This window comes from Erpetoichthys calabaricus, chromosome 4 (genome assembly GCF_900747795.2).
Source record: "Erpetoichthys calabaricus chromosome 4, fErpCal1.3, whole genome shotgun sequence".
NCBI lineage: Eukaryota > Metazoa > Chordata > Cladistia > Polypteriformes > Polypteridae > Erpetoichthys > Erpetoichthys calabaricus.
Genome location: NC_041397.2, coordinates 98,511,782 through 98,539,065, shown reverse-complemented (window position 1 = coordinate 98,539,065; position 27,284 = coordinate 98,511,782). Strand labels below are relative to the sequence as shown.

General features: G+C 41.1%; 1 protein-coding gene across 1 annotated transcript in view; it reads right to left on the bottom strand.

Moving 5' to 3' along the window:
- The window catches only part of LOC114650158 (protein diaphanous homolog 3-like), a 1,033,571-nt gene extending 1,008,003 nt beyond the window's left edge, over positions 1-25,568 (bottom strand). The window contains exon 1 of the mRNA XM_051925675.1: positions 25,024-25,568. Coding sequence (XP_051781635.1) covers positions 25,024-25,158 — 135 coding nt within the window. The 5' untranslated portion in view covers positions 25,159-25,568. The remainder of the gene's footprint in view (positions 1-25,023) is intronic.
- Positions 25,569-27,284: the final 1,716 nt, after the last annotated feature.

Below are 27,284 nucleotides of genomic sequence, written 5' to 3'. Positions count from 1 at the left end.
ATGCAATCCATAATTAACTCAATGCAATGTTCTAAGAAACAGAATTGCTTCTGCCAGACCCTCTTTCATAGAAGCTCTTTAATCTGACTTGATTATTTTTCTGACTTGGGTGGGTGTCATTGCTGTTACAGTTCTAGCCACATCACTAATAATCTCTGAATCAACAAGGACGGCTTCTTCTACAGTCAGTTTCGATGAGTGATCATACTTTTCAACGTTCTATCAGACGGTTATGGCGGGCGCCCTCTTCTACGCAGTGGTGTGCTGGGGAGGCAGCATAAAGAAGAGGGACGCCTCATGCCTGGAAAAACTGGTGAGGAAGGCAAGCTCTATTGTAGGCACAGAGCTGGACAGTTTGACATCTGTGGCAGAGAGATGGGCGCTAAGCAGGCTCCTGTCAATCATGGAGAATCCACTGCATCCACTGAACAGTATCATCTCCAGACAAAGGAGCAGCTTCAGTGACAGACTGCTGTCACTGTCCTACTCCACTGACAGACTGAGGAGATCGTTCCTCCCCCACACTATGCGACTCTTCAATTCCACGGGGGGTAAATGTTAACATTATACAAGGTTATTGACTGTTATACCTGCCTTGCACTCTCCACCTTGCATTGTTTAACTTGCACTGCATTTTTATCACTCTTTAATTAATATTGTTTTTATCAGTATGCTGCTGCTGGAGTATGTGAATTTCCCCTTGGGGATTAATAAAGTATCGATCTATCTACTTTTAATTCTTTAAAAAACTCCTGCTGGAATCTCTTTATTTGGACATTTACTGGTCGTTTATCTTTCACGCATAGCAATGTCGCTTTGCTTTTGAAACTTCTATTTTGTCCAAGTAGGAATCAAAGTCTAATTCTTCATTTGAAGAAGATGATCCTGAGTTACCAGTGCTTATAGCTTCATCCAGTGGTGGTGTTTCAGGTAGTAGTAATCCCTTCATATGAACTGCTACATCATAATGTGCTTTTTTCCATTAGCAATCTGGTCACTGCTCAACAAAATTCAGCTCATTGGAAATTCAGCTCATTGGATCAACATAAATAGCAACTAAAAAGATCTGATTATCCAGAAAGAGACTCTCTTTTCTTCATTGAATATACGATGCCATCAGCTATTAACGTTCACTTTTGTTCAGGCAATATATCAAGCTCTTCCATTCCAATAAAAATTTACCGGGTGTTAAATCTTCATATTGCAACCTCATTGTGACAGTAAAGGGGTAAGAAAGTAGACTTTTCTGTTCTTTTACTTGTGCCCACTGGCTTTCAGTTAATAAAACATTTTCATTGTCCAGTTCTTCAAGAGTCTTTTAGTTCAAGCAAACTCTTTACCATCAAATAAGTAATTCCCCAGCGTGATGTTTGATCCAAAATGTTTCCTTTTCCTGCATGTATTTTTAAAAAATGGCATCTGTTTTAGGAGCCCTGGCTGCAACAGTTACTTGCCTCAATTTGCCAATTAGAGTAGCTGCATTACGATCTTTCAATCCATCTCTTATTGCAAGTTGCAGAGTATGAACAGCACAATGCATATGTTGAATAAGCTTAAATGCTTCTTCAGCAATGTCATCCAAAATTTCACTATTTTCTTCGGTTTCACTTTCTCCAATACTTGCAGAACTGTCTTCCTCTAATATCTGTTTGTCACTTTCTTCATCGACTTTATTCATTTTCTCAGTTGTGCTTAACATATTAGAAGCATTATCTGTCACAATACATATAATCTGTTCCTTTTTAATTTCAAATTCTTCTAGAACAGGTGGTGTTTAAAGTTATGCTAAAGTTCAGCCCTGGGTGGGAGCATATGTGGAGAGTGCAGACAGAACCACTCAACACACATCAGGCCATAGCACACACCTACATCTATATCATTACACTTGTTTACACTCAAATGAACTTGTTAAACACATTATATCTGAAATAAAATGAAAACACTTTTTGTAATGTATCATAATCCAGATTACAATATGTGAATGTCAGGTTGTATAATAGCTCAGCTGAACTTCACACTAGTAGTAACACAACTATGCACTGAACTTTATTCTTACATCAGAGAAGTACTAAATTATGACTATTGTTTGTGAAATGGGTCATTTGAACTTGCTGTATTTTTTTTCCATTACAATTTAAATTTATTAGGAGTCGGAGGTATATTTTTGCCAACTCCAACCCCGACTCCAGGTACCCAAAATTGTCTCCAACTCCGACTCTGATTTGGATAGGAATATAAGTAACATACTGATTAAGTTTGCAGATGATACCAACATAGGTGAATTATTCAGATGTCATCAAGAAGGCAAACAGAATGTTAGGTTATATAGCACGATGTGTATTGTACAAGTCTAGGGAGGTTATGCTCAAGCCTTATAATGCACTGGTGAGGCCTCATCTAGAGTACTGTGTACAGTTTTGGTCACCAGGCTACGATAAGGACATGGCAGCACTAGAAAAGCTACACAGAAGAGCAATTAATTCATCCTCTGTAGCCCTGGAATGAGCCTATGAAGAAAGATTAAAAGAGCAGAATCTTTTCAGTTTTAGCGAAAGAAGATTAAGAAGTGACATGATTGAAGTGCTATGAAAAGTGTTATAAAATTCTGAAGAGAATTAGTAAAGTGGATCGAGATTGTTACTTTAAAACGAGTTCATCAAGAACAAGGAGACACAGCTGGAAACTTGTTAAGGGTACATTTTCCACAAACAGGAAGTTTTTCTTTACACAGAACCATATACACTTGGAATAAGCTACCAAGTAGGGCGGCACGGTGGCGCAGTGGGTAGCGCTGCTGCCTCACAGTTAGGGGACCCAGGTTCGCTTCCCGGGTCCTCCCTGCATGGAGTTTGCATGTTCTCTCCATATCTGCGTGGGTATCCTCCGAGTAACTCCGATTTCCTCCCACTGTCCAAAGACATGTAGGTTAGGTGCATTGGTGATTCTACATTGTCCCTAATGTGCGCTTGGTGGGTGTGTGTGTGTGCGCCCTGCAGTGGGCTAACGCCCTGCCCAGGGTTTGTTTCCTGCCTTGCGCCCTGTGTTGCATGGGACTGGCTCCAGCAGACCCCCGTGACCCTGTAGTTCGGATATAGCGGGTTGGATAATGGATGGATAAGCTACCAAGTATTGTGGTAGACAGTAGGAATTCAGGGACTTTAAAAACTCAATGTTTTTTTAGAAGAATTAACTGGATAGGACTGGCAAGCTTTGTTGGACCGAATGGCCTGTTCTTGTCTAGGCTGTTCTAATGTTCTCTTTCCAAGCAATTCCTTTTCCTGACCTAGTGACAACAATACTCCCTAGTGTGGCAGGTGGCTGATTGCAAGCCGCACCCAGCTACCTATTTAAGGAGCCGCCGCCCTGCAATCAAGGCTGGAGTCGGGTAGGAGGTGGACAAGGCCAGTGCAGAGGGGGGCGAGGAGAGGCCCTGTGTGACGTGAGAGAGAAGAGAGAGAAAGAGAGACGGCTCAGAGAGGAGCCGAGACTGTGGGGGGTTTGGTGTGGTGCACATAGAGACTGTTGTATATAGTAGAATTGTGTAAATAAACGTGTGGTGATGGACTGGAACGTGTCTGCCTGTCTGTGTCCGGGAAGCACCCTTTCACACTAGACAATAATATTTATTTTCTTTTGTTAACTTCTGTTAAAAGTATCTTGATCTCTGCTGCTTTTAAGTTTTTTTTTTTCCTTTCACTTTGACAGATCCTGGGCACGTGTGGCAGCACATCCTCATATGACAAGATTTGGTGCGTTGATGGGTGTGGATTATGGTGATGAACAAACAAGGTGCACATGCCTGACAATTTACAATTGATTGGTATTTATGAAGCTATGCAGGGTATTAAGGGGAAAAAATGTGGCATAAGATTTTAGTAAAATCACCTTTTACGCGCAAATGTATTTGTTGATTTGCGACCATTTCATGAGTGAGACTAGTGCTGGGCGGTATGACCAAAATTCTATATCACGGTATTTTTCAAAATATACCGGTTTCACAGTATTGGACGGTATTTTTTCCCCATGCATGAGTGGATGTTAACCACATTTTCCACTGCAATTACTGGCTAAGAATAACCTACTCCACTGTCATGAGAATTGTACATTGTACAAAAAAACATTTTAATGTGCACACAAGTATTAATACAGGTTTGCATGGCCCCATAAAGTGATACTTTTCAAGGGGGTGGCACTAATGAAGAGAAGGAATCACATTGCATGACAGATGCAGTCAAAATATAGAACCTTTTTATTGAACAATGTTTGCAAACAATTTAAACTAAAATTTTGACAACATATTTTCAACCATCCAAAGAGGCATCTAGACTTAGTAAAATATCCAGAGGTGCTTGTCAAAAGTTGTATTGCACTGAACACGTCTTAGAAAAGGAATAACTAGTAAATATTCTTTGTAAACCAACTACACTTTGTTAATGTTAACAATTTCTGTCAACTGACATGTTAAAGTGACTTTTTAAACAACTTTACCATCATTAAACTGCATAATATTTAAACTAATAAATAATAACAATAAAATAAATAATAGTGCAACTTCCAGCAATAATACTATTACTTCTAAGACTTCAAGCCTAGGTGCATTACACAGTATTCACCAAATAAAAAAAAAATAAAATAAAACAAGTGTAACTTGGTGATGACATCTTTACCAACTGAACCATCATTAAGGCAAACTGCATTAATATGCTTCAAGCTAAGCTATATACATAAATAATAAAACTGCAACTTGCATTTATAATGCTATTTGTGGTATCGCCCTACAGAATCATATTAGGGCCACAGTGAAAAAAAAAAAAAATATATGTCGAGATTAAAGTCGACATTTCCACTTTATTCTCGTAGTTTATTTTGTCATTAAACTAGAATGTCGTAAACTAAACTTCATCCTAAAATCAATGTTTAATTCACTAGATTTTCTCAAACCCAGTCATAAGTTATGTAGCACATTAAATGCTTTGTGTTAAGTGTTCTGCAACCCAGTTGTTAATCGCTACGCTCTTCTAAAACTAACTTCCTCTTGCACTAAGAGGCAGCAATTGCCGCACAGAATATATTCACTTCATGATATTCCTGTTCTCTGAAAATGAAAAATTACCTTGACATTCTACATGATGAAATGCATTAAAGCAGGTATTAAACATGCACGGTAGTGTGGCGGTGTATGTTCAGTGTAGAGAACTTTATGGCAGGTGTAACGAGGTTCTAAAAAAACTGGATGTATGAATGGGTATCGCACAGGTTTAACTTAAATATTGTGTAAATGTTGGATTCGTGATCTGGTGGTCGAAGACACGAGCACAGAATTCAATGAATGTGCTTCTGGGCAGGCTTTCTTTATTGCATGTGTGCTGTCTCTTTCTGACGTATTAAACCCCCAGTTCCTATCCTTCCTTTTTCTTTCTCCACATAGCCAATCGCCACACGATAAATGTCCTTGTGAAATTAAAACTAGTTATAAACTTAGACCACGGAGTGTTCAGAACTTTAAAAAAAAAAAAAAAATCTTCGTTATACATGTTTAATTATGCCGTCCATTCAGGGTTGCGCCCATCCCAGCAAGCATTGTGTGCAAGGCAGGAGGAAATCCTGAATGTGGCGCCAGCACATCGCAGGGTGAATACGAGCAATACACACACTAGCAGGGTTAATATAGCATAACAAAACCAGCCATCCTACATGACTTTGAAAGGAAACTGAAGCACGCCGAGTAAACCCACCAGAAAAACATGCAAATTCAAAGCAAGGAACACCCGGGACCCCATTGCTGCAAGGCAGCAGTGCAACCTCCACGCCACCGTGCCCCCACATGATTAATACATGCTTTAATGCATTTCATCATGAAAATTATATCAAGTATTTATCTTAGCATTGTAAATGTTCAGGGAGCAGGAATATCATGAAATTAATGTATTCTGTGTGCTGTCTGCGCCTCCTCTTAGTGCAAGAGGAAGTCAGTTTAACATGGCTCAGGGAACATAACACAAAGCATTTAATGTGCTACATAACTTATGACGGGGTTTGAGAAAATCTAGTAAATTAAATACTCATTTTAAGATGGAAGTTTAGTTTATGATGTTCTACTTTAATAACAAATTACGAGAATAAAGTCAACATGTCGACTTTAATCTCAACAGTGAGAATAAAGTAGAAATGTCAACTTTAATCTCGACGCTTATGACGAGAATAAAGTGGACATGTCGAGAATAAAGTCAACATGTCGTCACACGATTACACAGTACCCGGATACATTACACAGTATTGAAAAAATACAACTTGGCTTGCAGTATTATCCAGTAGTATAGAAACTGTATAGTATAGAAACATTATTCACACATTTGAACATAATGGTCCACATCTGACCTTTTAAATCCAAAGTATCTCCAGACAACAGACGTGACTCCTTTTTCCAGCAAAAGTTCTTGTGTGTCATCATGTTCAACTTTATTGTCTGCTATAGCTTCAGTTTCAGAATGTTCTGTCCATTTTCACCACACAATACCTCCACTAACGCATGTACTCCGGTATATGCTTGTTTAGCTGTGTAGCAGTGAAAAAGGTCCCCCTTAAACAGTTTCCCGCTGCGCCACATTCCAAATGTTGTTTAGGCAATTTAAACCGGTGTTGCGGTATAAGAAAAATCCATATCATAACAAAGATAAAAAACGGTTTTCGGTATGAACCGGTATACCGCCCAGCACTAAGTGACACCCATTACTTTATCCCACCTGTTACTCTACGACTGGTGGCTCTTGTCCACAGCACTCTACTGGTGTTCCAAACTACAAATTTATCAAAGTGGGTGTACACATTCTGTTCACTTGGCAGCTGTGATTTTGTCTGGGTTTCACATGTGCGTTCTAGGCAGTACTAAGTGTATCCATTTCACTTTGTCACTTTGCACACACAGAATCCTGTTTTTGTGAAAGGCTGTATTTAAAAGCAGTACATTTGAAGGCTGTAATATTTAATAGGGATGCTCCAATCGGTTTTCCCTTAATCTAAATCGGTCAATTTTCACAAAAAGAGACCTGATCAGTGACCAATAATTGGCCGATCACAAAAACTGATCTTTTTAGCCTAAGCTTTTTTACATTTTATGGTAATTTAGTTGTAGTGCTCCTTTATATCACATATTACAGTAGTTAAGCTAGAGCGCATCTTTTTTCTTTTTTTTTTTTTTTTTGCAGCCAACTTCCTGCAGAGTAAACAAAGTGCAGCAAGTTGGCGCTTGTTTTGAAGGAGACAACTGGAATATCAGTCTTTACTTTAAATAAAGTGCAGTAATAAACTAAGAAAAAGAAACTGAGGAATCATCCTATTCAATCTGACAATTAAACATTTAATGAGACCTTTTTATTTTATATAGATAACTAGAAATTTATTTGTTTTTCCCTTTAAAACACTTGTTTTAGTTTGGACAGCGAGCTTGTTTTAAGTGCAGCGGCTTACATTTTCAATTGGAAAAAGAAAATGATAGTTTAACAGCAAAATGTGTTTTTTACTTATAAATCTGTTAAGCATGTTAGTCTTATGTCTTCTTGATAAACAACTTATGAACATTTGATACATTTGCGGCTTTTGTAAAAATTTGTACTGTGTTTATTCATTATTTGTTGCTGCGGGTCATACAGCATTAGTTTTGGTTAGAAACATACAACATGATGTCATACACGTGCGAGGAGGAGGCAGCTAAAGGGTCTGAATAAGTGTAATAAAACATCCGACCAGGGGGTGGCAGAGTGTACTGACAGTCTTTCTCAGTTCCCTACAGACCTTTATTGGGTAATCCTTCAAGGTTCCGGCACCTCATAAGACATCACTTCCAGAGCCGGCCCCTTTGCTGAAGTCACTTCCGAAGCCGGCCCCTTTGCTGAAGTCACTTCTGGTTCCGGCCATTTTGATGACATCAGTTCCTCTACAGGCTTTTAAAGCCTCCATCTTGGGCTACTATAGTTAGTTCTGTTGTGGACTCACTTCTATGCACATCGTGCTTAAACTTAAACTTTTGCAGCCGGGAAACACAATATATGGGTGGCTGCCCGAAATCTTTATGATGTCTTTTGTGTATTATTATCACAGTGGCATAGTTGGCAGGATGAAGTCCTAGAAGAAACCGGAATCCGGACATGAAAATAACCAGGTAGGAAAGGGCCGGGGCCGAGTGTGTTTGGGGGGTCAGTATAGGCTCTGCTCCCCAAATACAACACCGGGCTTGTAACTTACCAAATGGAGAGTGTGAAAGGGACACACAGACTTGGGCTGGTTTCTGGGGATGAAACAAAAAGGGCTTATTATGCTCTCTCAGAGGAGAGCTGAGCCGCCCATTGGGGCTGAGGTCCCAGATAAATATGGGCTATCCCCAGTCCAGCAGGCAAAACTAATAAAAAATTGGGAATTTGATCCAGAGAGATCAATCTAGGGGCAGGCTATAACCCTCTGGGAGCAGGTGGCCGTATGGCTAAGGCCATTTGAACTAACCACCTGCAAAATAGTGCAGCAGGTAGCCTACTTTATATTTTTAAAAAGCCTCCCTAAAAACTTTGCCCAGCTGGACTGGGGAGATTTTTATTCTATGGAAGAGCTTATAAAGCTTGTAAAATCACCCATGACCGTCTCAAAATCTGGGAGAGCAGAACAGTCCTCTAGTGGATTTCCTAGAGATTACATCTTACAGAATAAGTCTCTTCCACATAAATCAGAGCCTGTTTCTGAGTTCCCGGGCCGCCGGGCATGCGACCTACCCAGGAACGAGGCGGGATGCAGGTGGAGGAGGGTGGACGGTTTGTGCGCTCCTGCCAACCCCCTGACGTTTTCAAATACGGGATCAGTAGTCCTTAATGGTTACAAACTCAATGCCCTGTTTGATTTTGGCAGCAACATTTCTATTGTTGATTGCTGATATGTTTTACCATGACAAAGAATTAAAGAGAAGACCAGTATTAAATGTATTCACAGAGACACCCAATAAAAACTTAGGCCTCGTTATAGATGGGGATAACTCCTCTCAAGCTGTCTCCACGCCATGTACATAGCCGGCGGAGAGAGATACGGAAGCCCATGAGGAGGACAGGGAGATTCCTGGACTCGAGTTGCAGGCAAATATGTCATCCACCCGTGCCTCAACGAGTCGGGAGGAAACCCCTCCCCTTGAGGTCAGACCAGATCCTCTCTCCGACATACACTTTCAATTTAGACAAATACCAGCTTCTTTAAAAAGGGAGCAGTGGAATGATGACTCCCTACAATTTGCAAAAAATGCAGTAGTCCTTGTCAACGGCCAACGCACACACCAGCCCATGCCACAAGGACCTCACTTTGTAATAGAAAATGATCTATTATATCGGGTCGTGGAACATGGGGCGGAGGTACGGAAACTGTTGTTAATCCCACGAACCTACTGGCGGCAGGTTTGTGAATTAGCTCACGCCCACCTCCTTGGAGGCCATTTAGGCTCCGAAAAAACTTTAGAGCAGATTAAGCTCAGATTTTATTGGCCAGGAATTAATGAAGAGGTTTGCCGTTTTTGTATTTCTTGTCCAGAATGTCAATTGCGGCAAATTCCTAGGAGGGACTGTGCTCCTCTCGTTCCCCTCCCCTTAGTTGATGTCCCCTTTGAACAAATCGGGGTCGATATTGTAGGACCCTTAGAGCCCTCAGCACAAGGACATACAGTAAATATACAGTATATCAGTCCTTGTGGATAATACAACCCGATATCTGGAAGCTGTTCCCTTGCGCTCAGCTACAGTACATCTAAAGCAATCACACAGGAACTAGTAGGAGTATTTGAGCGTGTCGGCATTTCTAAAGAAGTCCTAACGGACCAAGAAACACCTTTTACCTTGGAGACGTTCAGGGAAATGGCCAAGTTACTGAAAATAAAGCACTTAAAGACCGTGGTGTATCATCCTCAAAACGACAGTCTAGTGGAGAGGTTTAATCAGACTCTCAAGCAGATGCTTCGCAAGGTGGTCAGCGGGAATGGCAGGAATTGGGATCAACTCCTCCCCCTCGTTCTCTTTGTCTATCGGGAAGTCCCACAAGCCTCTACGGGGTTCTCACCTTTTGAATTATTATACGGACGACAACCCCGAGGTATATTGGATATTTTGAAAGAAGATTGGGAAGGAGAGGCTCTTCCCTCTACAAATATTTTGGAATATATTGCACAATTACTCGATCGGATTTTCCAGAATCTACCTATTCTAAAAAGTCATATGGAAGAGGCACAAGCAGCACAAGCCCGTTATTATGACCGTGGCACGATACTCCGAGAATTTATCTGGGGGATCGTGTCATGGTATTAGTTCCCACCTCCCATTCTAAATTGCTCACCCATTGGCAAGGCCCTTATGAAATTAAGGAGAGAAAAGGATTGGTCGACTATTTGGTGAAACAACCCGATTGTAGACCAAGCGAGCAGGTCTATCATGTGAACTTGCTGAAGCCATGGAAGGAGAGGAAGCAAGATCCCTCCTCTGCTCAGCCCTGCTCATTCTTTGCTCATATAGACAACCTTAATTTCGGCGAGGAATTAACTTATAGACAAAGACGGGAGCTGGAATCAGCTATCCTGTCCGTCTCTGAGGTGGTGAGTGAAAAACCCGGGAGGACCTCTCTGATTGCGCATGACATAGTGACTGAACCGGGGGTTATAGTCCGACAGCGCCCCTATAGACTTCCTGAGGCAGAAAGCAGAAGTGGAGCCGGAAATCAAGCAGATGCTGGAACTAGGAGTGATTAAGGAAAGTCATAGTCCCTGGTCCAGTCCAATTGTCTTGGTTAGTAAGGCTGACGGCAGTTGGAGGTTTTGCAATGACTTCCATCAGCTTAAACAGGTCTCCCTTTTTGATGCTTATCCCATGCCTCGCGTGGATGACCTCCTTGAGAGGCTTGGACAAGCAGAATTTTTGACCACGCTTGACATGACAAAGGGGTACTGGCAGATTCCTTTAATGGACTCTGCGAAGGTCAAGACAGCGTTTAGCACTCCTAGCAGACACTGGCAGTATCGTGTTCTTCCATTCGGGTTACACAGGGCTCCTGCGACTTTCCAGCGTCTGGTGGACAAAGTGCTCCAACCCCATAATGTGTATAGTGCTGCCTATCTGGATGACGTCGTCATCTATTCCAGCACATGGAAGGGACACATACAGCAGGTCACTGCGGTATTGCGGACACTAGAAGAAGCCAGGCTTCGTATCAGTCCCAAGAAATGTTTCTTTGGATTGAAAGAGGAAAAATATTTGGGCTACTTGGTGGGTCAGGGTACCGTGAAACCACAGTGTTCAAAAATAGATGCCATTGTAAAATGGTCCTGTCCACGAACCAAGAGGCAAGTCCAAGCCTTTCTCGGACTGGAAACTGTTGGATTGGGAGACCAGGTATGCAGCAGTGGAAAGGGAAGCCCTTGCGATTAAATGGGCAATTACGCAGTTGAGGTACTACCTCTTGTGCCGGGAGTTCACTCTGGTGACAGATCATGCTCCCTTACAATGGGTGGCCCTTCACAAGGGGTCGAATCCACGAGTCACTAGGTGGTCTCTTGACCTTCAACCTTACAAGTTTTCGCTAATTCATCGTAAGGGTTCTCTCCATGCCAACGCTGATGCCCTCTCTCGTGCCCGCGATCTCTCGGTGCAGGACGCCCGACCCGATGAGTCTGGGCAGAGGGGGGCGAGTAGGAGGCAGCTAAAGGGTCTGAGTAAGTGTAATAAAACATCCGACCAGGGGGTGGCGGAGTGTACTGACTCTCTCAGTTCCCTAAAGACCTTTCCCGGGAAATCCTTCAAGGTTCCGGCGCCTCAGAAGACATCACTTCTGGAGCCGGCCCCTTAGCTGATATCACTCCCAAAGCCGGCCCCTTTGCTGACGTCACTTCTAGTTCCGGCCATTTTGATGACATCAGTTCCTCTACAGGCTTTTAAAGCCTCCATCTTGGGCTACTATAGTTAGTTCTGTTGGGGACAGTTCCATGTACATCGTGCTTAAAAAAACTTAAACTTTTGCAGCCAGGAAACACAATATACGGCTGCCCCAAATCTTTATGATGTCTTTTGTATATTATTATCACAATGATTAAAGTGGTAATCCATACTTAAGTTGTAGTGCAATTAATAATTTAAAAAAAAGATTAAAACCTACAAGTGCATGTATATTTACATTTAAGCAGTGTTTAATTACCAATTTCAATTAACTGATTGTATAAATATAAATTTTGTTTTTTGTTGCTAGAGAAATGGTGAAAACTTACCTTTTTTAAATTAAGCTTTGTTTCAAATTGGTACATTACAGAAAAAAACAATATGACAGCTTGTTAAATTTTGTGAAGCATTTATTTTTCTTTTATGCCATATGTATTATGGATATTTATTTTTGTACATGCTTTATTAAACTATGTAATGTAACAAAATTTTTATTATTTCTATTATTTTTTATTTTGTATTTTTATGGTCTCTGAACAATAAGTCTACATAATTTCATTTTTTTTAATAAAAAAAAATGACAGAAAACACCTGTGGTCCATAGCTTAATTATAAAATAATCTTTAATATAGGAAATAAGGTTTTCAATGTGCCTGATTATGCAGAAGCTTAATGTAAAATCTTTTTAGAAAGGATAAAGGGAACAAAAAAAAATCATTATTGGCTAATCAAGTAACATGAAAGAAGTGATCGGTATCGGCCTGAAAAATTTGATCAGATTCACCACAAGTAAGTAGAAATATTATTAATAATAATAATAATATAATAAAGCTCCACCCTAGTACATTTTGTTCATAATGATTTAACCTTTTTCCCCCCACATTAGTATTTTTATGGCTTGCTATCCTAACAAGGATTTGATTACCCAAACTGAAGACAAAACACTTTGCTTCCTTTTTATTGGGGTCACCTGTCCAGAGTATTGATGGATTTTACATTTACATTTAAAAAAAAAAAAAAATCAACATTCAAACCTTATTTTAGCTACTTTGAATGTTGTCAGGTGGCTGAGTGTGGTCGGCATTCGGCTGCCTATAAAAGGGTCCGCCTCCCGACAATCAAGGCTGGAGTCGGGTGAGGAGGTGGACGAGGTCGGAGAAGGAGGTGGGCGAAGAGAGGCCCAAGTGTATGAAGAGAGAGGAAGAGGCTTAGGAGAAGCCTGAAGAGCGAGAGACTGTGGGGGGTGTTTGGTGGCAGTGCACATAGGACATTGTATATAATAGTTGTAGAATAAACGTGTGGTGATGCTTAAGAACGTGTCCTCCTGTCTGTGTCCGGGCTGTACCCTTTCACAGTGGCGTAGTCGGCAGGATGCTGCACCTGGCTCAAGGTGCGGACCTGCATTATTTAAAAAGTCTGTGGAAGGCCCGGCACAGCAGGTAAGCTCACCCACGTGCCGCAGGGGCGGCGTGCGCCGAACCCCGCAGGGAAATGAAGAGTCGCAGACCATTAGTGGTCTTGCACTGGACTTCATGTCCAGGAGCTGCCGAGAAGGAAGGGCTGCAGCTTCGACAGCCGCAGCAACCGCGGGGCTGCCCAGAATCTCGTCTCCCTGTGAGAGAGGAGGACGAGATGGCCGCCGACCAGAAGCCCCTCCTCGTGACAGGCACAGGATTGGACAGCGTGTCCTGTTTTCTCGCCAATGATTGGTCGGAGGCAGGAGCAGGGAATGTCCGTCTTGTGCCTCGAAGAAACCCGAGTGGGCCGCAGGGAAGGACCCATAGACAGCAGTCGGCGAGTGACGCTGCTCGCAAGGTAAGCTCACTCCCGGCTGTTTCTCTCTCCTTGGCAGCGGTTTTGCAGGAGCTGCACGAAGAGCTGCAGCTTGTGCTATCGCTGCCGGCCAAGCGATGTGCCCTCCGGGCGGAGACGCAGGAGTCAGGAGGGATGGCAGTGGCGTGCGATCAGGAGCCGCAGGCGAAGGAGGATCGGCGCGCTGCAGGAGCTTCTGACCGGAGAGGCACAGCGGGGAAGGTAAGAGAGATCAACCCCGTAAAGCTCCGGACGCCAGCAGGGCTGGGTCTGCCCTCTTGCAATGGGCAGATTCGAACCATCACGGTGTCCCAAAATGAAAGGAGGAAGCAGCTTGAGGAAGCCAGTTCCTCCGACACGGGAGGACGTGCAGCTGGGTGCACGCGTCCCTCGAAGGGCCGTCCTCTGTGGAGGCAGAGGAATAACCCGTTGGCTGGGAGGAGACGAGCATGTGTGCTCCCATTGGTGGTCCCGTGGCGAGGACCGAGGACTTGTCGGGCTGGGAAGCCGAAAAAAGAAGCATCGGGGTGCCGATCGGGGCTGAGAGCGTTGGCCCAACAGAGGACAAGCCGAGGGGCTGCGTCAGGGCAACGCCTCCGCCCTTGTTTTTCTTTTGAGTTTGTAGGATCGGGCCCTAGGCCACGGACTGTCGGCTTGCCGCCGAGGAAGGCCAGTCCTTGCGGATCGGTCCGCTGGCCCCTGGAGGTCTCAGCTAGCTGGGGAGTATTGTCACAGGTGGCTGGGTGTGGTCAGCATTCAGCTGCCTATAAAAGGGTCCGCCTCCCGCCAATCAAGGCTGGAGTCGGGTGAGGAGGTGGACGAGGTCGGAGAAGGAGGTTGGCGAAGAGAGAGGAAGAGGCTTAGAAGAGAAGCCTGAAGAGTGACAGACTGGGGGGGGTGTTTGGTGGCGGTGCACATAGGACATTGTATATAATAGTTGTAGAATAAACGTGTGGTGATGCTTAAGAATGTGTCCTCCTGTCAGTACCTGGGCTGTACCCTTTCATAATGTCCACAGATACCTACATATATTTTTGTAAGTACTGATTATATTTTGTTTTCAGTATTAATCGCCGATGTTATAATGGTGTGAGTTGAAACTTATCCAACATTTGCCCCCCACTTCCTGCAGAACCCTAAAACACCCTAAATGTTTAACTAAGGATTTAAACTTTCATCATACTTCATAATCAACAGTTGAGTGACTTAGACCAGTGATTCTTAAACTTTTATTTCTTACAACCCATTTTTTCCTTTTTTCTTTCTTCAAAGCACACTACTGTTCCTACATTAAAAAGAATTTATTAAAATGGCATAAGAAAAACTAAAAAGCACATACCAATACCTATCAGTAATCACTTGTTAAAAATTCCAAAGTAAAATATTAAGGATTGGGGATTTACTGCCGGCAATGCGGACCAAGCTCCGACACTGGTTGTACAGGGACCAAACAGCCCTTATCAGGGGGTCTGGTACCCCATACTCCCAGAGCACTCCCCACAGGATTCCCTGAGGGACACGGTCAAACGCCTTTTCCAAGTCCACAAAACACATGTAGACTGGTTGGGCAAACTCCCATGCACCCTCCAGGACCCTGCTAAGGATGAAGAGCTGGTCCAGAGTTCCGCGACCAGGATGAAAACCAAACTGTTCCTCCTGAATCCAAGGTTCGACTATCTGACAGACCCTCCTCTCCAGGACACCCAAATAGACTTTTCCAGGGAGGCTGAGGAGTGTGATCCCTCTGTACTTGGAACACACCCTCCGGTCCACCTTCTCAAAGAGGGGGACCACCACCCCAGTCTGCCAATCCATAGGCACAGTCCCCGATGTCCATGCAATGTTGCAGAGGCATGTCAACCAAGACAGTCCTACAACATCCAGAACCTTGAGGAACTCCGGGCGTATCTCATCCACCCCCAGGGCCCTGCCACCAAGGAGTTTTTTGACCACCTCGGTGACCTCAGCCCCAGAGATGGGGGAACCGACCTCAGAGTCCCCAGGCTCTGCTTCATCATTGGAAGGAATGTTAGTGGGATTGAGGAGGTCTTTGAAGTACCCCCCCCACCGACCCACAATGTCCTGAGTCGAGGTCAGCAGAGCACCATCCCCACCATATACAGTGTTGACACTGCACTGCTTTCCCCTCCTGAGACACCAGATGGTGGACCAGAATCTCCTCGAAGCCGTCTGGAAGTTGTTCTTCATGGCCTCCTCTAACTCCTCCCACGCCTGTATTTTTGCCTCAGCAACCACCAAAGCTGCATTCCGCTTGGCCTGCTGGTACCTATTCGCTGCCTCCAGAGTCTCACAGGACAAAAGGGTCCTGTAGGACTCCTTCTTTAGCTTGACGGCATCCCTCACCGCCAGTATCCACCAATGGGTTCAGGGACTGCAGCTAAAAACAGGCACCGACCACCTTACGGCCACAGCTCCGGTCAGCCGCCTCAACAATAGAGGCACAGAACTAGGCCCATTCGGACTCAATATCCCCCACCTCCCTCGGGACGTGATTGAAGTTCTGCCAGAGGTAGGAGTTGAAGCTACTTCTGACAGGGGACTCTGCCAGACGTTCCCAGCAGACCCTCACGACACGTTTGGGCCTACCAGGCCTGACCGGCATCCTACCCCACCATCGAAGCCAACTCATCACCAGGGCTGTTCGGTCCCTGTACAACCAGTGTCACAGCTTGGTCCGCATTGCCGGCAGTAAGTCGAACCCGTTTCCAGTAAGAGTTGGACTCCGCCAGGGCTGCCCTTTATCACCGATTCTGTTCAACTTTTATGGACAGAATTTCTAGGTGCAGCCAGGGCATTGAGGGGGTCCGGTTTGGTGGACTCAGGACTGGGTCACTGATTTTTGCAGATGATGTTGTCCTGTTTGCTTCATCAGGGCGTGATCGTCAGCTCTCTCTGGATCGGTTCGCAGCCGAGTGTGAAGCGGCTAGGATAGGAATCAGCACCTCCAAATCCAAGACCATGGTCCTCAGCCGGAAAAGGGTGGAGTGCCTTGTCGGGGTCGGGGTCCAGATCCTGCCCCAAGTGGAGGAGTTAAAGTATCTTGGGGTCTTGTTCACGAGTGAGGGAAGAATGGAGTGTGAGATCGAAAGGTGGATCAGTGTGGCGTCTGCAGTGATGCGGGCTCTGCATCGGTCTGTCGTGGTGAAAAAGGAGTTGAGCCATAAGGCAAAGCTCTCAATTTTCCGGTTGATCTATGTTCCTACCCTCACCTATGGTCATGAGCTATGGGTAGTGACCGAAAGAACAAGATCGCAAATACAAGCGGCTGAATTGAGTTTCCTCTGCAGGGTGTCTGGGCTTTCCCTTAAAGATAGGGTGAGAAGCTCAGTCATCCAGGAGGGGCTCAGAGTAGAGCTGCTGCTCCTCCACATCGAGAGGAGTCAGATGAGGTGGCTCGGGCATCTGATCAGGATGCCTTCTGGACGTCTCCCTGGTGAGGTGTTCCGGGCACGTCTAACCGGGAGAAGGCCCTGGGGAAGACCCAGGACACGCTGGAGGGACTATGTCTCCCACCTGGCCTGGGAACGCCTCAGGATTCCCCCGGAAGAGCTAGAAGAAGTGGCCGGGGAAAGGAAAGTCTGGGCATCTCTGCTCAAGCTGCTGCCCCCGCGACCCGATCTTGGATAAGCAGAAGAGGATGGATGGATGGATGGGGGATTTAAGAAACAATTCATTGGGGGGGGGGGGGGGGAATGAACAGTGAACTGCTTCTTTACAGTGTAGAAAAGTGTTAATAGTATTCCTAAACAAAGATGCTGAGCATATAGATGTGCTCAAGAAAAAGCCCATATAGGAGACTGACAACCATAATATAGGCAGCCAACAGTAGCCACTATGACATTAAGAGTATTCCAGGGATGCTCGGGTAGCCTCTTGCTATGGCTAAGATACGTGTCAAATCTGCCTGTAACAATGACTTGCAAAGCATGACCAGGACTTGCTGCCAAGACCTTTTTCACAGACTGGGTGAATTAGGGACAGCAGGGTTCTCGGCAACACTCTTAGCTGCATGTCTAGCTGGAAACTTCCATGTCTGTAGTACACCAATTTTATCTTTCAGTTTTCTACTTGTTCGTAGTGGCACATTATTGTGAATTAAGTTTTGGTTGTTTGTGTAGTCTATAAAGCTCATCTCCAACCAATAAGCTTCCACCCATTACTAACTACATTTTCAACTCTTGCTTCTTTTTATTAAGAGTTTTTTTATTTCCACAAAGCTGGAAACATTGCCTCTAGATAGGATGTGCTACTTTGGTTCAGGATTATTAGGTGACAAGAATATGATTGTACTGAACAATTTTTACATTACATGCAGGACTCTGAGACTACATCTGCAGTACAACTACACAATGTCCAGAGAAAAACAAAAAAGTGCATCCCTCGACTGAACAGGATTTCCCATTTCTAAACACTGAAAGAATTAAACCTCTTTAGTCTTCAGCAAAGACGGCTACATACAAACCTAATCTAGTTTTTCAAAACTCTCAAAAGACGTAAGTTAATTATGCAAAATTCCATCAGTTTAAAAAAAACTAATCATGATCTCGAGGTCACTGGAGGAAATTTTAATAGCAAGTGCATTCATGAGGGATTGCAGGAAGCAATTCCTCCTCTTCATGGTCATGGGAAATTGGGAGAAAATACCAAGTCACATAGCTAAAGCAGAAGCCCAAAATTATAGAAAGTATCTGGATGGAAAACTATGGTAACCTAACTAAACAAGCTCATTTGACAACCTTCTTTTTCTTTTTTTAACCCTAACACTTAAATTAATGATCGGAGAAGGACATCCCTCTATGAAATGTGCTCATAGTTGCTGGAAACATTCAAAACTCAAAAGAGATTTCAGCTGTATTGGAAAAGCACTGGATCACATGACAGTTGCTTTTTTGTTTTGTTTTAAACTGTATCATACAGAGAGCAAATTCCCAGTATTTCCCCAGATATACAAAGTGCACATAACAGAGAAGTATGGTATGCTTGTCTTAAATCAATAAATAAATAAATAATGGGGATGAAAAGTTTTAAAGAAATTTTAAAACAAAGTAAAACCTTTTGCCCCTCTGGGCAATCACCTGTAACTTTAAACCTCTGTTTTTGAGGTGGGGTAGACCTTTCACTTATCCACCAATTTTTCTCCCTTGCAATAATTTCCAAATTACTCTTCCTAGCAGACAGATGATGGCACAATGAGAGTCTAAGGTAGTAGCAACAGGCCACTATGATCACAGTGTTAGCAGGTAACTGTTTCCTGGTTCAATTTCTTTAAATTATCTTGTGCCTTGTAGCACCTTCACACTGTATTTGCCACTAGTAACCTGGTACAGGCTGCAACCGTTATCACAGAAGTCATATGGCCATACTACATTTTCCCCAAGAATCTCTTAACTGTAAAGAGATAACTGCACAGATACAGTATACTCCAAGCATTCCCTGACGTCACCAATGGAGGATTAGCCAAACGTAATCTCCTTACAACAGATAATTTTACTCTAATTAGATTTTTGTTACAAACATAGGCTTCTAACTATAAACATTTTTCCTCTTTTCCGGTACAATGTTCTCTACACTATCAGATAATCAGTGATGCACAAAAAGACACAAGGCAAAACAAAAATATACTTTACCTGCTTTAAAATAGTTCTTGTTGGAATATTAATGCGACTCTTCTGGCTGAAACTATCTAATGCAGTATTTTTCATTAAGCGCGGTGACAGAAACTTAATATTCTATGCCACACATTCAAACAAATGTGAATGTTGCCAACTTGAAACCTCAGACATTATCAAAGATCATCAGCTGTACATCTGTGTAAATAGTCAGTACGTCAGTAATGGAAGACTAATAACAGATAACACAGTACATTCTCTCATAAGAAGACAAAAAATCTGCAACATATTTGTTATTGCTACAGATAAGTATTGTGGGTGAAGTGAAGAACAGTATACACCAGTCAAGAAGCTGCATTCTGGATAAGCTGGAGGCCAGATACTGGCTGCTGGGACCCATGCCAGGAGAGTGTTTCAGTATTCCAGCCAAGAGACAGCAATAGCCTGAACAACGCATTAAGTGGCAGAGGCAGTGAGAAAATGTTGAATCAAGTAAACGTTGAAAGACAGAACTGGGTCAATGAAGAAATGTGCTGACTGAAATAAAGAAACTCATGTAACGATTATTTATTCTCTACCTTATAATTTATTTATATTACATACTATGATGCTAAAATCAAATGGCTACTGATCAAAATCAACCGATTTTTCACTCCAAATGGCTTGATCAGTAAACAGTAAATTAGCCAATTTAAAAAAACATTTTTGGAATCTGCTTTTCTAAGCTTTACAGTAATTTGCAGTGCTCCTTTAAGAAAATTATTATAGTACTTGAAGAAACACACATAATTTTGCCACAGAACATCCAGTAACCAGAGAGCAGATGGGAATATTAGCTTTTACATTAAAGAAAGTGGAATAATAAACTGAGGAGTCATTCTGTGCATGGAGAGAAGTAGCAGAGTTATATAAAAAAAAGTCTTCAGCAGAAATTAAAAGAGAATGAATTCAGACCTTTTCATTTTGTCCTGTAATTACAATTGAGACTTCTTGTCTGAGTCTGGACAAGCTTGTGTTTAGTTAATTAGCGGACACTTTTAATTAGAAATAAAGAAGAATTTGTCCTTGCTGTTTAGTAAACAATACTGTTTTTTGTGCCAAATGTGCCAGTTTTACATATAAACTTTTAGCCTTGCATCTTCTTGATTAACGTGAACATTTTATTAGAACTCTGGCTTGTAATTACAACAAGAATTTTTATTTTCTTTTTTGATGTGTATTGATTTAAAACAGTAAGTTTTAAGGAGATTAGTTATTTTAGTATTTTATGATCACTGAAGAATTTAGTTTTTTCATAAAAAAATAAACAAGTATCACCTATGGTCTACATTTTAGTTACAAACATTCCACTTTTATATTGATTTTAATGTTTCAAAATGGGAGGTTATGCAGGAGATTAGTGAAAAAAATGTAATGCATAAAAAACAAATCAGAATTGGTATCAGAACCTGCCAGTTATAGTAACATGAAATCGGCAATTGCTATCAGCCCTAAAATACATGATCAGAGAATCCCTAATTACATACAACTCTACTGACTTAACATTAAGCCCTAATTAAAATGTTTTGGTTATGATAAAGTTAGAAAACTGACCAGCTCAACTTCAAAAGTCTTTACATTAAATTTACTAATGCATACTTCTATTAGAGCTAAATATTACAAGTGCTAGCATAACCTAACCATACAAGTAAAACTGGAGTAAGTCTAATAAACTACATAGTCATCTCTGTTAAAGTGTGCTGGGTCTTTACTATAAAATGCAAAGGATCTAGACTGTTTTTCCAAAAGTCACAATAAAGAGCTATTCCATAAGAATAACTGGAGACCTTGTTAAATTAATAAACAGTTATTAGCCATAATTACTGTATTAGCCATTTTTCATTAGCCACAATTATTATCCATTTTTTTGCTGCACTCATGAAAGGTTTACGTATTCAGGATAAAAAGACAGAGATGGGCTGTCCCTTCACCATGGAGACTATCTAATGTTTTGTGTATATTTCTATAAAGCTTTGGGGTCCTACGATCAACCAGCTTTGAATTCTTTATCACCTTTCCAAATGCAAATGCAAACTGAAGGCGACAAATAGCCTGCTTCATCATTGGATCAAGCATTCCAACATTGACACAAGTAAATTTGATAGAGCCCAGCTCCATTCTTCAAAATATCTGTTTGCAAGAGGGTGATATTATTAAGAACAATGCTTAAGGGATTATCTTTGACCGCAGAGTAAAGATAAATGCAACATATTGCAACTGGCAAGGTTAAGTTTAGGAGGATTCTCATCCATCTATGAAAGACAGGCATTTGGAAATCTGGGCAAAAACCTGTAGGCTGAAAGAAGGAAATGAAAATGGGAAACAAAGCAAGACACAAAAAAAAAAAAACAATCGGAACGCTAGGAGACTTGAACCAGTCTATGACAGAAACTAACTCCAAAGTTTATGAAGAGTAGTAACACGCAATGAGAGAAATCATTAGCCCTGAAAGTGGACTGGTCTTAAATGCAAGAATTAAATTATTTATGAATGTAAGCACAGACTACATCTCAGTAAACAACTGTAAAACTACAGTAGACATGTGGCTCATCTGTCTGCATATTTTAACATTTTAAAGTTCATACTGGCAAGCAGTTGCTAAACAAGAATAGGAAGCTCAGGCTTTCTTTTAGTCATAAAAACATTTTTATTCAGTTATTTTATGTTTCTAGGCAAAAGTGGATAGTAGTGCTACTTAATGGATCCAGTGTCAAAATTCCACACCAGTTGTGGGCTTCACCCTCTGCAATTCTGAATTGTTTTAGCAGGTTTAACAATGAATGTATGCTATGTTTGCCTGCTGTTCATTATAATTAAATTATTAAAAATTGGATTAGGCCTCAACTTGATTTGAAGGAGGTGATTTTGCAGTTTTTTTTCATCTTAAGTGAAAAGGAATTTTATATATTCTGCTACAAGTGGTTATATTTATTTAAGAGAAAGCATTCTTTTATTGTTTTCCTAAATATACCGTATTTACCTGGCACTACTTTTGGCAAAAATCACTTTTATGTTTTTATTATTGAAACAGTTAATGATTTAGAAAGTTTACAAAGTTCAAAAGTTATTATTTTCTGATAATTTATTATTTTCTGACCTCAAGTTGTTATAAACATTCAGTAGGTATCTGCCAATCTTTCTAATCCTCTACTCCCTCCACTAACAATCTGTGCTACACGAGGATTTATTGAGACTTTGAATTGTCTTATGTGTACAGAAATGGCACTTCGACCTTTCAGAAAGAGGAAAGCGGAGTAAAAGTTAAAGTGGGGTAAGCAAATATACTGATAATGTTCAGGTTAAATTGCATGCCAGCTCTTACTGATGTGAAACTTTTTTTAAAGACTACTACAAATTTTTAATGGAGTATTATTAGTTTTTTGACACGTTTTAATGTTAAATATTAAAGCATTTCACGTGTAAACATTTATTTATTTAATATCATTTTATCTGTGTTTTGTCAATGAAAACTAACACATATTTTAAAAATCTTACCGGGGTCTTTAAGCACTGGCGATGTTCCATTCTTGCTGCCCACATATCAATATTGTTATAAATGTAAATAAATAAAAATTCATATTGGTCAAGCACTAGTAATTAGTATGTCATAGTCATTTATGCTTTAGTTAGTTACGCAAACACAACATTTTTTACTATAGTTATATAGTTTATATATAGATTTAGCTTGTGCTGCACTATATAAGCTGTGAAACAGAACCCTTTTGGAATGTAAAGAGACAAACTACAAAAAAAATATTTCAGCTGAAGATCAGGCAATATTTCATATAGTGAAGAACGTGATGAAATATTCTGGTTGCATAAAGACACAAAGAGCCCTGTCACACTCCACAACCTTTTCAGCAATTTAAAGTGTCACCATAACCATAGCCAATAAGAGGTTGCACATTCCCATAATAGCCTGCAATTTAGTCTGTCATTCCCATTAAGTGAGTCTGAACAGTCTGAGAAAAGTTTAATTTTTCTTAAATCATAGAAAAATTAACTTGAACTAAAAACAAACTGCATTGATTTCCAAATGCCACCATCAGTTTCGTTTCACCAAAGCTCAGTTAAAACACTCTTAAAAATTCAAACAAAAAACACCTTCAGTCTACAATACCCAAATTCTAGGGAACTTCAGATAAACAGGTGATCTCAGACAACTAACTGGACCATTTCTCAACAAGTAGCAGCTCTATAGCAACAGATACCTGCAGAGTTAACACACATAGTTCATCCACAATCTTTTAATAGCTAGTTTATGTAAGACAAATATACAAAAATCCACAGAAAGCTGTTACTCAGGTAAAATAAGTTGTTACTTTTGAAAAATAAATTGGTAAAACCTACAGGTTGAGTGATAGCTGCTTAGCTTCAAAATCTGTTACCACAGCACAGACAGAGACAAACAATGAAGCCATCAAGTCTTGAATTCTTGTTAAGTCACTACACTGTACCTTGTATTTTCAAACATCACAAGCTGACAAAAATGTCCATAATTTCAGCTGCAAGTAAACAACAAAATTATTTTGAGAGGGAAAAAGGTTTCTCTCACCTGATGCTGAACACAAAGGTCCGAACAAAGATGTGAATTTTGTAGTTACTAGGCCATTCAACCTTCACCAGAAACAACTCGATAGGGAAGTAATGTTACTCGTGAAAAAGTGTCACACAAAATAGATTTATTGTATAAACTCATGTTTTCACCAATATCTGATGGTTTGGATCCACTTGCTTTACATATCTCCTTCTATATACACAAATGTACAGGTTCATTGTAGTTTAGGATTATGACCTCACAACTTCAGGGTCCAGGTCTGAACTGTAGCTGCACACTTCTGTATGGAGATGGCATCATTATCATCCTTCATTTGTTTGTGAGAGTTTTATCCCACATGCCAAAAGTCTGCATAGCTAATTAATTAGACCAAACATGGGGTGGGAAAAACAGAGTTCTGGATATAAAAACTTTGTCTTTCAGTAATGAAAATTACAGCATTCTACATTTTACTACAAGATTACTTACTTTTAAAAAAAAAAGTTTTTACTTTTAGCAACTAAACCCACAATATTGATGTCTAGGCAAATAACGGTGGTTCACAGCCAAGCTTTCTGTGCGAAACATTTACATTATATTTAAGATTTAAATAATATAATGCACATAGATTGAAAATCAAATATTTTCAAATACTTGAAATGTGCTGATTTGCCTTTTACTTTCATCGTGGAATTTACTTACTCTTCTTTTTCTGCTACACACTGACACCGCCATGCTCTAACTCCGAACTGACTGCACTGTCTAATGTGTATGCAAACCCAACATAAAACACTGATGATGTCGCTAAACGTAAGCATTTTTCAGAGAGTTAGAAGGGCTACGCCTTAGCCCTCTAAAAGTACAAAGGATATAAATTTCAGAACGTGTATATGAATTTCAAGAATACTGCATTCGTGTCTGAGAAGCCGCCTGGCAATTGCAGGCTCGAGCACTTATAAACATTCAACGATTTAGAAATATGCCACCCCCCACCAGGCCTGCCTGAAGGAATAACACATTCCTCAAGTTATATTAAAAATGAAAAGCTTACAAGGATACTCACAAATTTGGCCTTCCTCTCTCCGTCCTCCCAAGAACCCGTCGCATGACTAGTGCCTCCAGTAAAAACTTTCTTTTTTGAAAACTTGTACTCCTTTCCGTGAGATGACTCATACCGCTGTTGATGGTTGTGCTCCATAACAATTTTACGAAAAAAATAAGTCGATGGCACTCACTTCCCTTCGCTTCTTTGTTTTCTTCTTCTTATAATCCTAGAGAATCGTCCACACACACATTGCCATGCAAACACTCAGCTTGCGGTTGCTACTTTTTTTTTCCTCCTTTGAAGACGTAACACGATAATCTATATCGGCTTAATCTATTACTGCCAACGCTAAAAAGAACAACGTGTTACGAAGCAACAGTACTACTTTACTCGTGGACACTGGATACAAAACGTTAAAAATCCACTAAACACCTCAAAATGCTAACTGGGTCACACCCCAATAAAACATTTACATTAAAATAACATTCCAAAAGACTGCTGTCAGAGCGCCCGGATTCACACTAATCTGAAAAATCCCGCCACGCCAACCCTCGTGTTTAGCACGTAAAACCAATCAGATGTTGGACTGTAAAGGAAACCCGCCTCTATCCAGCTGGAAAACCGTTTTATTGGTTTTGGTATTGTCGCGATTGGAATGTCATTGGTCGGAGTTCTACTTTTGTTTATCTTTTGGGAGCGCGGGTTTTTTTTTCCAAAATTACGTCACGTCACGGGGAAGTCACCAGAGAGTAAACACGGAGAAGTTAGTAAAGGAAAGGAACCGGAGAATTCCAAACAACAATTTTACTGGTTGGGGTTGGCTCGCATTTTAATTACGTTATGTTTTGTTTACTGTCATAAAAGCAACTGATCCACCAGCCTTCAGTATCCATCCTTCCGTTGTCGAATTCGCTTAATCATTTACACGGTAGTTCGAGGTGGGATGAGTATATTCCGGTTTAAGGGAAGGACATCAGGAACCAATCCTGGACCGCATGACATCAAGACAATTGCAATTCTTATTATATATAATTTTTATGTCAGCTTTGGTAAACTGGCCCCGGTGTTAAACGTCCTACAAAGTTACTTTCATTGCACATGTTCTTGCCGAAATAGACTTCCCTTCATAATATGTTATAAAAAAGCCTGAAAATAAAACACAAGGCGATTTTTTTTCTTTTACATTACACTCGCACAAGAACACATTTTTGGCCTTTAAAGAAAGCAAAACTTAGCCTAACTTTTCTAAATAAGACCCACAGTTTAAGGATTGATTCTAATAGTATTTTTCTTTGCTATTGTATCTCAATCTCAGATTTATGTACTTCTCCACACCTCTGGTGCTTTTTTTGTAAGTTTTTATTTATTTTTTTATTTTTATTGAATGATGTATTCATCTAGAATGAGGCTTTATGTGATGGTCATTAGTACTGGATCAGACCCCTATCCCTCACTGCTGCCAATACAAGCCCCTACAGCAGTGGTTCCCAACCTTTTCTGTGCCCCACATCCCTAAAAATGTTTGATTTATGTTTGCACCCCCAAAGTAATATCACATTTGAAGATGAAATTGAACCACATACAGTACTGCATGTGAACAAATTGAGCTAAAAATAATCTTTTAACTCCTTGCATAACATTTACATATAAATTGAGCAATTTGCCTATATAAATTTCAATAATCTTGTAAATGTGTCCCCTGTGAATCTTAGACACTCGATTGATGATCTGGGTATTAGGGTATCCCACAAAGCATCATACAATCAATGATCAAGGAGTTTGGTGATTCGAGGCCCCCATGAAGTAACAGGTGCCTTGCACCACTATGCAATGAAACACTGTCAACCAGCTTTGTCCCCCGATAACACCTGCACCACAGCTCAAAAACAGAATTGATACACTACTACCAGGACCACCAGCAGGAAATATGGGCTGAGTGTACGCAGCAGGTGTTACATCCAATTCAGTACCACTTGTCCCTACTTAGCAAAAATGTCAATCAAATCTCAAAATTAGTGACGTTTCACAAACAGGGCTTGCACAGAAATTAATACTAGACCTTGCCCTTCTCTATGCATCATTGCAATGTCCAAATTCCATTCTCTAAAAAATGTTATTTGCCTTTACAAACACTCCAACCACAGCAATGAACCTGCGAGAGTGCATATTTTTGTGGCTCATTCACAAGTGACAATTTTGCATGCAAGGATTCATTCTTTTTATATCATAGAACAGGAACACTAACTGATAAATGACCTACACATGCAAGACACAGATTG